The sequence below is a fragment of the Caretta caretta genome, chromosome 8 (assembly GCF_965140235.1).
Source record: "Caretta caretta isolate rCarCar2 chromosome 8, rCarCar1.hap1, whole genome shotgun sequence".
NCBI classification, from domain to species: domain Eukaryota; kingdom Metazoa; phylum Chordata; order Testudines; family Cheloniidae; genus Caretta; species Caretta caretta.
In genome coordinates this window covers 7,581,976-7,594,387 of record NC_134213.1, presented here as the reverse complement: position 1 = coordinate 7,594,387, position 12,412 = coordinate 7,581,976, and the positions used below count along the sequence as shown (strand labels likewise).

General features: G+C 44.8%; 1 protein-coding gene across 1 annotated transcript in view; it reads right to left on the bottom strand.

Annotated features, from left to right (window-relative positions):
* The window catches only part of FLT4 (fms related receptor tyrosine kinase 4), a 102,681-nt gene that overhangs the window by 5,163 nt on the left and 85,106 nt on the right, over window positions 1-12,412 (bottom strand). The window contains exons 19-29 of the mRNA XM_048860009.2: window positions 8,637-8,750; window positions 8,266-8,354; window positions 7,781-7,928; window positions 6,519-6,613; window positions 5,708-5,830; window positions 5,009-5,120; window positions 4,531-4,630; window positions 3,985-4,090; window positions 2,277-2,416; window positions 1,227-1,347; window positions 519-604 (exon numbers count right to left, since the gene is read on the bottom strand). Coding sequence (XP_048715966.1) covers window positions 519-604; window positions 1,227-1,347; window positions 2,277-2,416; window positions 3,985-4,090; window positions 4,531-4,630; window positions 5,009-5,120; window positions 5,708-5,830; window positions 6,519-6,613; window positions 7,781-7,928; window positions 8,266-8,354; window positions 8,637-8,750 — 1,234 coding nt within the window. The remainder of the gene's footprint in view (window positions 1-518; window positions 605-1,226; window positions 1,348-2,276; window positions 2,417-3,984; window positions 4,091-4,530; window positions 4,631-5,008; window positions 5,121-5,707; window positions 5,831-6,518; window positions 6,614-7,780; window positions 7,929-8,265; window positions 8,355-8,636; window positions 8,751-12,412) is intronic.

Genomic DNA, 12,412 nt, shown 5'->3' with positions numbered 1-12,412 from the left:
TGCCTAGCTAATGCCACTGGGCAATGATTTGTAGGCATTATGACAGAGGAAAGATGTAAGGAAGGATTTTAACAGATGTGGTGGCTTTATGAAATTTGCTGGGGAGATTTTCCCAAATGCAGTGGGTGGTGTGGGAAAAAAGCATGGAGGTGCCTGAGGGAGAAGTGGACAAGTACTTTCATGTGCCTTGTTATCTCAGCAGAGCCATTACTCCTTGGCCTTATGGAATGTGTTTTGGGTGGTAGACAAGGGTGTTGTTTTTATTTGACAACTGCTTTCACAGGTCGATTTGCTGAGGTATTTTCCACTTGTTAGAAGTTTATACTCAGCCCACCCATACCATGAAAAAGCTGTAAGACCAATCAAGCCCTTCATTGCAGAGGGCTCTAGGAATTCTGCCTCCAGTAGCAGATTCTGTGGGTAGGCAACTGCAGATATTTCAGTGATCTCAGTGCATTTTGCCTCAGGGTGCCCCACAGCAAGCAAGAGTGGTCCACGGGAGCGAGTTAAGGAGGTACCTGAATCCACCTTCTTTTCTGTGTCTGTTTTCTAGCCTCTCAAATTCCTCTGATGCTAGGACCATCCCACTGTCTGTTTGATTGTCCTGGGAGGAAACAAGGAAGCAACATGCATTATGAGTACCATCCCTGTCAAGAGATCCATTTGCTCATCAAGCGCAGCCTCAATCCTTCATTAAATCAAATACAGGAGGTAGCTGGGAAGGGTGAGAAAGTAGCCCTGAGGGGACTGTGGGACAATTTTATCTGTAAGTGCCATAGTTTCACCCGGGGCCCACTTTTCAAATGTAGCCTCCTAAAAATGGCACATGCAAACGCAGAGTTTGCATGGGGAGCATTTCCAGGTGTTATATGATGCAGACCAGAAAAGTCTGGCACAAGGTTATTAGCATATGACTGGTCCTGTTGTCAATTTCAGTGTGCTTGACCTATTGGCCTTGTTCTTACAAACCTGGGAAGGGTGAAGAGCTGAATCCCCTCTGGACGTTGCTGGCAGATCTAATTTACTTGTTCAACACTCAGCTCGTACAGTGATGGGCGCTATAGAAAATCCTTACATGAAAGATCGATGAGTGTGCATGGGATGGGATGAGATAGTGTTGGGATGGACAGATAGAGAACTGTCCTTCCTCCATCACCAGTAAATGGGCCAGAAAACAAACAATCCCCTCATCCCTCCCTGCCCAACTCCACCCAGACTCCACTCACCGGGTGTGTTTTATACATTGTGTGTGTCATGGGAAACTCTTCAAATGTCTTAATTCTGGATGGACACCTTATCTGATTTCCTCCAGTCAAACAACCGGGGAATGACACACAGTTATAATATCTGGCAAGAGAAGCATACAGCACACAGTAAACCAAATAAGCCAATATCTGGATCAGTGCTTCACAACAGGTCACTTGCCCTATGATGCCTTCTCAATATAGAGCTTACTCTGGGGAGCAGGCAACCACAATGAGGCATTTAAGGGGGCTGGAGGGATTCATACACCTCAAGACTCCAGTGCTGTGAGGTATCCTCCTGTTCTTACACTCATGGAGTAGACTATTGTGTTCCCTGTCCCTCCTGCAGCAGAAAGCACACTTTAGTGAGGGTGGCAGCAAGGCAGACTTTCCAATCTAGCCCCAGTCCACAAAAGGTTTCCATCCACCCAAACAGAGGAGCCGTTCACCTGAGCAGGGTAGGGTTACAGTGCTTAGCAGCAGGAGTAGCTGCTGATGTATTGCTGTAGGGGACAAGGTGAAAGGGACAGAGCCAGTTACACTGAACAGAGACATGATTAAAGCCCCAACACGCAGATGTCCTCATGTCCCAACATTAGATTGTGGAATAGCCTCCCAAAGAAAGAGGTGCAGGCCTGTCACTTGAGTCATTTAGAAAGGGACAAGATAAAGCACAGCTGGGATCAACCTGCATTGGAAGAGAGAGAGACTGGACAGTCTAACAGGTCTCTTCCCTTGCTAATGCACAGGACCCTGAAATCTATAGCCATGACTGCCCTGTTAGTGTAGCTAGAGGTGGGTGGAGGAGGCAGGTCGTATGCTCAGACATCAAGGTCTCTCCCCAGTCACCGAAGAGAACATGAACAGAACCCAGATGCAAAATCTCTAAGTGTTGGACCTGCCTAGAATGCACCTCCCAACCGAGCACTACTGGAATCTTAGCACTTCCAAAGGGCATCCTTAGAAGTCTGGATCCCTGTTGGCTCTCTCTTTGCCTCTCAGAGTGTTTCCCAAAGGACAGCAGGAACTCACCTCGCTGCTAAGCTGTGGCAGCGTAGCCTCATGTCAAATTCCTCTTCATCAGAGTTCTGCTGGACAGAGGAAGGCACTTGGGAGAAGCCGTCATCTTCGGAGCTTTGAGAGTCATTCAGTGGGATGTAATCCTTCCCCTCCTGAAGGGAAGGAAAGTGAATGGGCTTACAGAGAGAAGAGGACTCTGCAAACAGGAGAGAACTTTGTACATAGACACCATCAATAATGGGAAGGAGTGTTTCCATTGTATGCAGCGTTTTTGTAGCCGTATTGGTCCCAGGATATTAGAAAGACGAGGTGGATGAGGTAATATCTTATATGGGACCAACTTCTGTTGGTGAGAGAGACAAGCTCTATGTAAGCTCGAAAGAACAGAAGTTGGTCCAATAAAAGATATTATCACACCACTGTGTTTCTCCAATATCCTGGGACCAACACAGCTACAACTACACTGCATAAAATGGAAATATTCCTTCCCATGATTACTTCACCCACCTTGTCTCTCTATTCCTGTTTTAGGTCTTTTGCTTTTCTGAAACACAACAACCCCCTAGAGATTTCCATGTCCTTTGAGTACAGTGAGTTAAGTGCCTGCGTGCATACAGGTGTGTACAGTGTGTGTTGATGTGTATGTATGGGGGGAACAGGGAAAGAAAATAACTCTGATTCCATAACTTGATAATGCATACAGTTCCTTAGGCTTTCCTCTTCGGTGTTTATAACAGGTATGTATGGTACTTGTTCTGCTGACCTCCATCCCTAGGCTCTCTGTTAGCCACTTAACTGCCTTTGGGCTGTCCTGTACATACAATACAGAATAAACCCTATGTCAGGTGCTGCCTTGGGTATAGTACTTCCCGCTAACTGACTTATCAACAACTACTGAGCAGCACCTGCAGTGTGTTGCATGTCACACACCTGTTATGTGATGTACCAACAAAATGTCAGCATTCCAAAGACACACAGCTGCAGACAAGACATGTCTGCATTTATAAAATGGTTAATTTTTGTTTATAATTGAGAAGGTTAGTCATATTTAAGCATCCAGCTATCTTCACCTAAAATAATGTGCAAAGGAAAAGTTAAAACCACAGTGGCGTGATCATACCAGATAAAAGTGCTGATAAGCTACTGTGTAGTAACAGTAACACGTTAAGGTAAATCTGTATGGCATTGTTTGCATGTGTTTATGCAAAAGAATAACTATTTAATTCAAATGTCCATGAAACTCAGATCCGGAAAGTTTCAAAAATTCCTGGTGTTTGTTACTTGTGCCTGACAGAGGCAGGAGCCTGCCAGGAGTTTGAATCAGTTTAAAAACGAACAAGTCATAATTTACAGATAAGGATAAAAATACTAAAAAGACAACTGAGAAATAATTAAAAGGATCTGTCCTATAGCTAGACAATAGTGATATGTTTGATACCGTGAAATATACATTTTACAAAGTGAAATTTACACTAATTTATACCAGCAAACATATATATTGTATCTCCAATGGTGCTATGCTGATTTGCACCAATGTAGGCTCTGACCCCCTGCTATGCCCCTCTGCTTGCACACACATGCACAAACACACAGGGAGTCAGATGTGGACATAGCTGGCCAGCAGGATGGGAAGGAAGGAAGGAAGGAAGAACGAGCTGTTTGAAGAAAACTGGCCCAGCGCAGTTTGGTGCTGGATTATGACAGTACACGAAAACCTCACCTGCTGGACATTTTCCTGAAGAAGGTCCCCCAGGATCTCCACCAGGTCTGAGAAAGTTGGTCTCTCCTTGGGGTCCCCATGCCAGCAGCTCAGCATTATACGATAACTGCCAAGAGGAAACAACGTGCACTGTTCATCAAGTTCATCCTTCCTGTTCAAGCTGCAACCCCCAATTGAACACAAGGACTACTGTAACACCCCTGTGATGGAGGGGAATGTGATCCCCCATGTAACCACCTGGCCTCCTACAGCACCATCCCAGTTTGGTTACCCTGCACAGAAGGAAGTTTAAAGTTGAATTATTTTAAATAGCTCTGAAACATCCCTCCAGTTCTTTTGATTATTCTTACTTGTTTCAGGCTCCTTCCTGGAGACTTGGTAGCAGGCTAAAGAGTGGCAGGGCCTGCCCACCGCACACTGGTTGAAAGAGAGAGGCTATCCAACCCACCTGTGGGACTTTCCCCTGGCCTCCTTGGCCCCCATGTTTTCTTGTGTTTTTTATAGTATTTCCTTAGCGGGAGTTCAGGTCTGAAATCTCTAACTCACATTTCTGCAGTTGCGTATTCTGGAGCTCTCATCCTGGTACCATCTTTCAGTCTCTGACAGAATTCCTCATTGATCTGCACTCCAGGGTAGGGCGAGGCACCTAGGACAAAAATCCAAAGATGGTCCGGGGGTTGGAAAATGAAGTCCATAGGATAACAACCAAACTTTCTCCTCATTCTACTTTCCTCTCAAACCAAACTGAGACGCAGTAACTATTCTGTTCACTCCCACTCATGAAGTGGATCTTTCTTCTCAGCCAGAAACCCTCACATTAGGAGGAGGCTGTCTCCAGACCTCTAGTCTTGACTACCACCTTTATTTCACACTGGGAGGAAGTGATCTCCAGAATGCCCTCTGCCCCACATTGGGAGGAGGTGTAATTTTCTTCCCACTTCTCCCTCAGACATACTGCAGAAGAGAACATTTTTCCTGCACAGAAAGGCATAGTGACATCATCATCATGACCACTACCACTTACCTAGTGAAAATATCTCCCAGAGGAGGACTCCAAAGGACCAGACATCACTCTGGGTGGTGTAGACTTTGTCAAAGATGCTTTCTGGAGCCATCCACTTCAGAGGAAGGCGAGCCTGTGGGACAAAAACAAGCTGTTGGAATTCAGTCACCATCACAGCCTGGAACAAGGCTATGGATACCAACAGGGAAGCAAAGCCAGACATCCTGCAACTGCTCTTCCCTGGCCAATGTTATAGACAGATGAAGATGCACATGTGAAGTCAGGCAGTTCTTCAGTCAAAAGTAAGGAATCATTGAAGTCTGGTAGATACAGAAGGGGGTTAGGGATAAACAGGCAGGGAAAAGAGGACGAAAAAGGATAGTTAAGAAGCTAAGAAAGGAGAGAAGGATGGACTGATGGGCAGAAGGGATAAGGATTGATGTCTGGGAAAGGAAGAGAGATGTACACAGATCTGCCATGCTCTGTTTAGAGCTCATTAGTGATTACAGCAGTATATGCACGGATAAGTAAATATCCCATTCCTGGCTGAACCCAGTGAGGGATTACAGTCTGAATGTTCTCCTGTCACAGATGGTGTTAGATCACTCGCTCATTCCTGTTTCCCTGGTCTTTCCCTGCATATACCAGCCACAGGATGGTTTTTATACTTCCAGTCCTAGTTCTAATCCAGATGTGAGTTAGCTTAGATTCTATACTCACACTGCCCTTCCTGACATAGTCAGGATCCTTGTAGATGTCTCGGGCCAGTCCAAAGTCACAGATCTTCACCACATTGTTCTCTGACAGCAAGATGTTCCGAGCTGCCAGATCTCTGTGGATACACTAAGGGGAAAAACAATGGCAAAATCACAAAGAGTGGGACATGTGGGGGATCAGAAGGGGTAACGGGGGAAACTGATGTGCCTCTCATTCAGTTCCCTCGTAGCAATGAAAGTAGGATCCCAGCACTTAGATGCACTCGCCTTCCACCTCTGGAGATCTGGGGTCAAATCCCATGAGCTCACAAAGAATAAATAACAACCACACAAACAACTGCCTCACAGAGTATTGGATGCTGGAAACAGAATAAAACAAGTTACATTTTGCTTCCTTATGGGAGCTGGTACCTTTTTTTTTTCTTTTGAAAGAGGCTGAAGTTAAAAATCAAAAGGAAGGTTGGCTAAGGGCCTGTACTGGGACTCAGGAGATCTGAGTTCTATTTGCACCTCTGCCTCAGACTTCTTGAGACCTAGCATAAGTGGCTCAATCTCTCTGTGTTTCAGTTCCCCACCTGTAAAAAAGGGAACTACGAATAGTTTCCTACCTCACAGGGGTGTTCTGTGGATAAATTGATATCCCCCCTCACCTCATTGCCATTTTACAGATGGGGAACTAAGACACAGAGATTAAGTATATGTGTATGTATAAATAATACCCACACCTACATATGAAGCATTCAGTAACTACGATGGTGGGCACCATGTAAGGTCATTCATAGATAGACAAATGTAAAACAGTAAGGCAAACTCACCTTTCTGGATGCCAGGAATTCCATTCCACGTGCCACCTGGAAGCTATAGCAGATTAGGTCTTCCATAGTCAATGGACTTTGCCACAAATCATCCACTGTCCAGAAAGGAAAGAAAAATTGTTATCTCACCCAGCTGGTGGAATTTACCCTCCCCCCGCAGACCACCTCCACAACTGCTGGACCAGGTCAGCATCTAGGCAAACTACAAGGATGTTTAATGGAACCTCTTTCCTAAAAGTACCAGATCCACCGTACAGTTTCCCTGTGACCATTGCAGGTAAAGAAATGTTCACTCAAGGAGTCTGTGCAAGTTTGAGGAAGAAAATTCCCGCAGCTTATGCTCTTCAATTAGGACAGTCACAGAGAAATCCCAGACCTATGGAGTCTGTGCCAATTGCAGAACTAGGCAAGCAGAGGATGCTTCCAGATGAACCATATTCACCACTATTAATATTTATTATTTATATCGTGGTAGAGACTAAAGGCCCTGAGGTATCAGGGCCCATTACTTAGATACTACACACATACAGAGTGAGAAGCTGGTCCTGGCCCCAGAGAATTTAGTCTAAGTTTATTACAAGAGACAAGAGATGGATGGGGGGAACCACAAGGCAACAGCGAAGTGATTAGATTAATTAATAGTCTGCCTCAGCATCAGAGGGGAAGAAGGCTCCCTCTCTCCCTTTCAGGGATCTCCCTTTATCTGTTCTCACATAAAGAGGAAGACGCATGTCCTACATCACATGGGGAGAGGAACTCACTGGGTAGCCCCAGAAAAGCCACTAGTCTTCCATGTGACTTAGTCAACCCATCTGGAAAACTGAATAAAATGTCTAGTCAGGAGACCAGGGTTCTACCCCACCTCTGCCAAAAACTTGCATTGTGCCCCAAGGCAAGGCATTTAAACAGTCTGTGTCTTAGTTCCCACATCTGTAAAATGGGGTGATAACTTACCTGTCTCTGTGTAGCTTTTTGAGACTCCAGACGAAAAGCTCTTTGTAAGAGCTAAGGATTATTATCTGTTAAAAACTGCTAGCATTCTCCATAGACAGTATTAATCTTCATCACACTGTCTTTTGTAACATAGGATCACGTAATATCACAATTCCAACTAATGCAAGACGAATAGCCTATTTGTCCTGGTGAATCAGAGTTCCCTGCTGTACATTGTCAGATGCCTTAATTATTCAATGTTAATTAAGTTTGGCACTAGTTTAACGGGATGCAGTGAGGAGCTGCTGGTGAAGACTGGGGCTCATTACCTTCCTGTCTGGGCTGTGCTGTCTGGCTCTTGTTCATCAGAAGCCTGTTGAAGATTGCGCTGTTGCTGGTACCAGAGCGACTCCTTCTGTCTGCTCTCACTGCTTCTACTAAGGACCGGACCTGGATGCGCAGTCTGGGTGATTTTTCCTGGGAAGCAGGCCAGGCCCAAAAGGTAATCATGGGACACATCGTCTAACCACTGCAGCAGTAACTCAGTTGACACATTCATTGTATCCTAGGCTTCCCAACTCTGATCCACCAATAGAGCCCAATCCTGGCCTTGAATCACCAATCTCCCATTGGACAGGAAGAAATTTACTCTCTGCATTCACACATCAAACACACTGTTACGTGGAACTGACACATGAGGTCTTTGTATCTTATTGTCAGGGTTAAGCTCATTCCAAGCCAGACATATTCTTCTTCCTTCACTAATCATGGGAAGGGCCCTTAGAGATGCCACAAGATGAAGGAGGCTACATACCGTGTAAGGACTGAATCCTTCCCGTTTGGTCCGCAGGTAGTTGGAGAGGTTTCCATATTTACAGAACTCAACAATAACCATGAGTGGGCCTGGAAGAGAAGAAACAAAGGAGTTCCTGGGGCAGAGTTAAGGACATGGGGTTAAAATCTCTCTTGATTTACACAACTACACAATCCCATTGCGCTCAGTACATACACAATCACACACACAAATAAATACAAACAGTTGCATCCTTACGCTAATGCACACCTACACAGTCACACACACAACGGAGGAAATGGCAGAGTGAGGCAGAGGGAATGATGCCCAGCATAGAGGTGAAAGAGCTTTTCACTTCACGGCCAGCTGCCTTGGTGGTCTTGGATATTTACCATTGGGCTTGGTGCAGGCACCCAGCAGGTTAACGACATTGAGGTGATTTCCAATGTGAATGAGGATCTTCAGCTCCGACATCAGCGCCTTGTGCTCACTTGCAGTAGCTCCCTCTGGAAACAAATGAACTGAATTATGGTTCCCCCTTAATTACAGCCCCTTCTTCCTCCCTTCTTTTTACTGAGGCTTATCCCCAGTAGCCTCCAAACCATGGCAGCATGATCCATAACTGAGTTAAAACAATTCTTGTCAACATGGTTATGGCACTAGTGTAGATATGGCTTTAGGACTTTTGAATATTAGCTTATAAAGCAATAACCTCAGCCCTGCAGAATCACTGTTCGAAGGCGGGGTGGGTTGGACTATTAATGTAGAACACTGAAGTAAAAGCGAACACAGGTTGGGCCCGACACACTTAGGTCAGGGGTAGTTGGAAGTGGTTTATATTCACGGATAAAATGACCACACAAGGGTTATAGACACACAGATTTAGACACACACACACACACACACTTGTAACTTGGCCTTTTGACTTCTTGAGCTGATGTGATGAGCCACAAACCCATTTCAGGGAAACAAAAGGAATTTGGGGTTTTCTGATCCTGACTGAAGATAGGAACATACAGGTTCAGAGTCCCCAGCTTGATTTCAACCCAGGAGTTCACTCTCTAGTCCATTTATTATTCTAAACACCCAAAGGTACTCTTTGAGCAGCTCATTCTACATGGCATTTTCCCCAGAGAACACGAACAGCATCAGGCCTTGTGTCTTGGTAGTAATTTAGGCAGAAAGATACTTTGTTATTTCTCCATGACTCAATTTAACTCACAATTTGTATCCTCCTTTATCATGAGCATTTTCTCTGCTACATTCCTCCCTCCTAATCTCACCACCTCTGGGATTTGCAATTTTTGGCTGTTTCACTGTGAAGATTTTCCTAATTTGTGTGGAAGGAGCTCCTTCTTAAACAAAATCTGCCAGGCCTCAAAGTCAGAAAACAACAGCACCTAAAGGGGATCTGCAAAACTTCCGGAAAAATGTAGTCACAAACAGACACATTTTCAAACGGGCTTCTGAAATTGCTCCCACAGATTTTACATGGTGCATCCATATGCACAAATGTGCACTGAGATGAATAGTTACTTGTAGGGCTGTTGATTAATCGCAGTTAACTCATGTGATTAACTCAAAAAATTAATCGCGGTTAAAAAAATTCATCGCGATTAATTGCACTGTTAAATAGAATACCAATTGAAATTTATTAAATAGTTTTGGATGTTTTTCTACATTTTCAAATATATTGATTTCTATTAAAACACAGAATACAAAGTACACCGTGCTCACTTTATATTATTATTTTTATTACAAATATTTGCACTAGAAAAATGATAAACAAAAGAAATAGTATTGTTCAATTCATCTCATACAAGTACTGTAGTGTGACCTCTTTATTGTGAAACTTACAAATATAGATTTTTTTTGGTTACTTAACTGCACTCAAAAACAAAACAATTTAAGACTTTAGAGCCTACAACAGGGGCGGGCAAACTTTTTGGCCTGAGGGCTGCATCGGGTTTCTGAAATTGTATGGAGGGCCGGTTAGGGGAGGCTGTGCCTCCCCTAACAGCCAGGCATGGCCTGGCCCCCGCCCCCTATCTGACCACCCCGCTTCTCGCCCCCTGACGGCCCCCCCAGGACTCCTGCCCCAGCCAACCCCCACTATTCCCTGACTGCCCCATGGGGACCCCTGCCCCATCCACCCCGCCCCGGCTCTCGGTCCCCTGACTGCCCCCAGACACCCCTCCCCTGACTGCTCCCCACCACCCCATTCAATCCCCCTTCTCCTTCTTGACTGCCCCCAGGGATCCCTGCCGCCATTCAACCCCTGTTCCCCGCCCCCTGACCACCCCGACCCCATCCACGCCCCGGACCACCCCCCAAACTCCCCTGCCCTCCATCCAACCTTGCCCCTACTCCCTGTCCCCTTACCATACTGCCTGGAACACCGGTGGCTGGCAGCGTGGCTGCACTAGGACAGGTAGCCGTGCTGCGCCATGCAGCACAGAGTACCGGGTCAGACCAGGGTCTGCAGCCCCGCCGCCCAGAGCATTGCACCACATGGCAGCATGGCTGCGGGGGAAGGGGACAGTCTCCTGGGCCAGGAGCTCAAGGGCTGGGCAGGACGGTCCTGCAGGCCGGATGTGGCCCGTGGGCCATAGTTTGCCCACCTCTGGCCTACAAGTCCACTCAGTTCTATTTCTTATTCAGCCAATTGCTACGACAAACAAGTTTGTTTACCTTTATGGGAGATGCTGCTGCCTGTTTCTTATTTACAATGTCACCTGAAATTAAGAAAAGGCGTTCGCATGGCACTTTTGTAGCTGGTGTGGCAAGGTATTTATGTGCCAGATATGTTAAACATTCGTATGCCCCTTCATGCTTTGGCCACCATTCCAGAGGACATGCTTCTATGTGGAAGATACTCATTAAAAAAATAATGCGTTAATTAAATTTGTGACTGAACTCCTTGGGGGGAGAATTGTATGTCTCCTGCTCTGTTTTACCTGCATTCTGCCATATATTTCCTGTTACAGCAGTCTCGGATGATGACCCAGCACATGTTCATTTTAAGAATACATTCAAAGCAGATTTGACAAAACGCAAAGAAGGTACCAATGTGAGATTTCTAAAAATAGCTACAGCACTTGACCCAAAGTTTAAGAATCTGAAGTGCCGTCCAAAATCTGAGAGGGATGAGGTGTGGAGCATGCTTTCAGAAGTCTTCAAAGAGCAACATATGATGCGGAAACTATAGAACCCGAACCACCAAAAAAGAAAATCAACCTTCTGCTGGTGGCATCTGACTCAGATGATGAAAATGAACATGCGTCGGTCCGCACTACTTTGGATTATTATCGCGCAGAACCCATCATCAGCATGGACATATGGAATGGTGGTTGAAGCATGAAGGGACATATGAATCTTTAGGGCATTTGGCATATAAATATCTTGCAATGCTGGAAACAACAGTGCCATGTGAATGCCTGTTCTCTCTTTCAGGTGACATTGTAAACAAGAAGCGGGCAGCATTATCTCCTGCAAATTATAACCAAACTTGTTTGTCTGAGCGAGTGGTTGAAGTAAGACTGAGTGGAGTAGTAGGCTCTAAAGCTTTATACTGTTTTATTTTTGAACGTAGTTATTGTTTTGTACATAATTCTACATTTGTAAGTTCAACTCTCATGACAAAGAGATTGCACTACAGTACTTGTATTAGGTGAATTGAACAATACTATTTCTTTTGTTTTTTACAGTGCTAATATTTGTAATCAAAAAGAAATATAAAGTGAGCACTGTACACTTTGTATTCTGTGTTGTAACTGAAATCAATATATTCGAAAATGTAGAAAACATCCAAAAATATTTAAATAAATGGTATTCTATTATTGTTTAACAGCGCAATTAATCACGTGATTAATCGTGATTAATTTTTTTAATTGCTTGACAGCTCTAGTTACTTGGTTTCCACATGCAAATGTTCCTCTCTATGTGCTTGCCCCTTTTGCTTACATGTTAGGTAGTTGTATATATGCCTGGTAACCAATACGTGCAAACAAAAATGATTTTTTTTATCCAAATGGGCAACATGCAGAAAAGGAGGGTGCCATTTTAGGGGCCTGCTTGAAAACGTGGCCACAGAAGTTTAAGATCTCAAATCTGTAGAATGCAATTTTACTCCAGCTCTGAAACTGGCCCTAAGGCAGATTCAACTCTC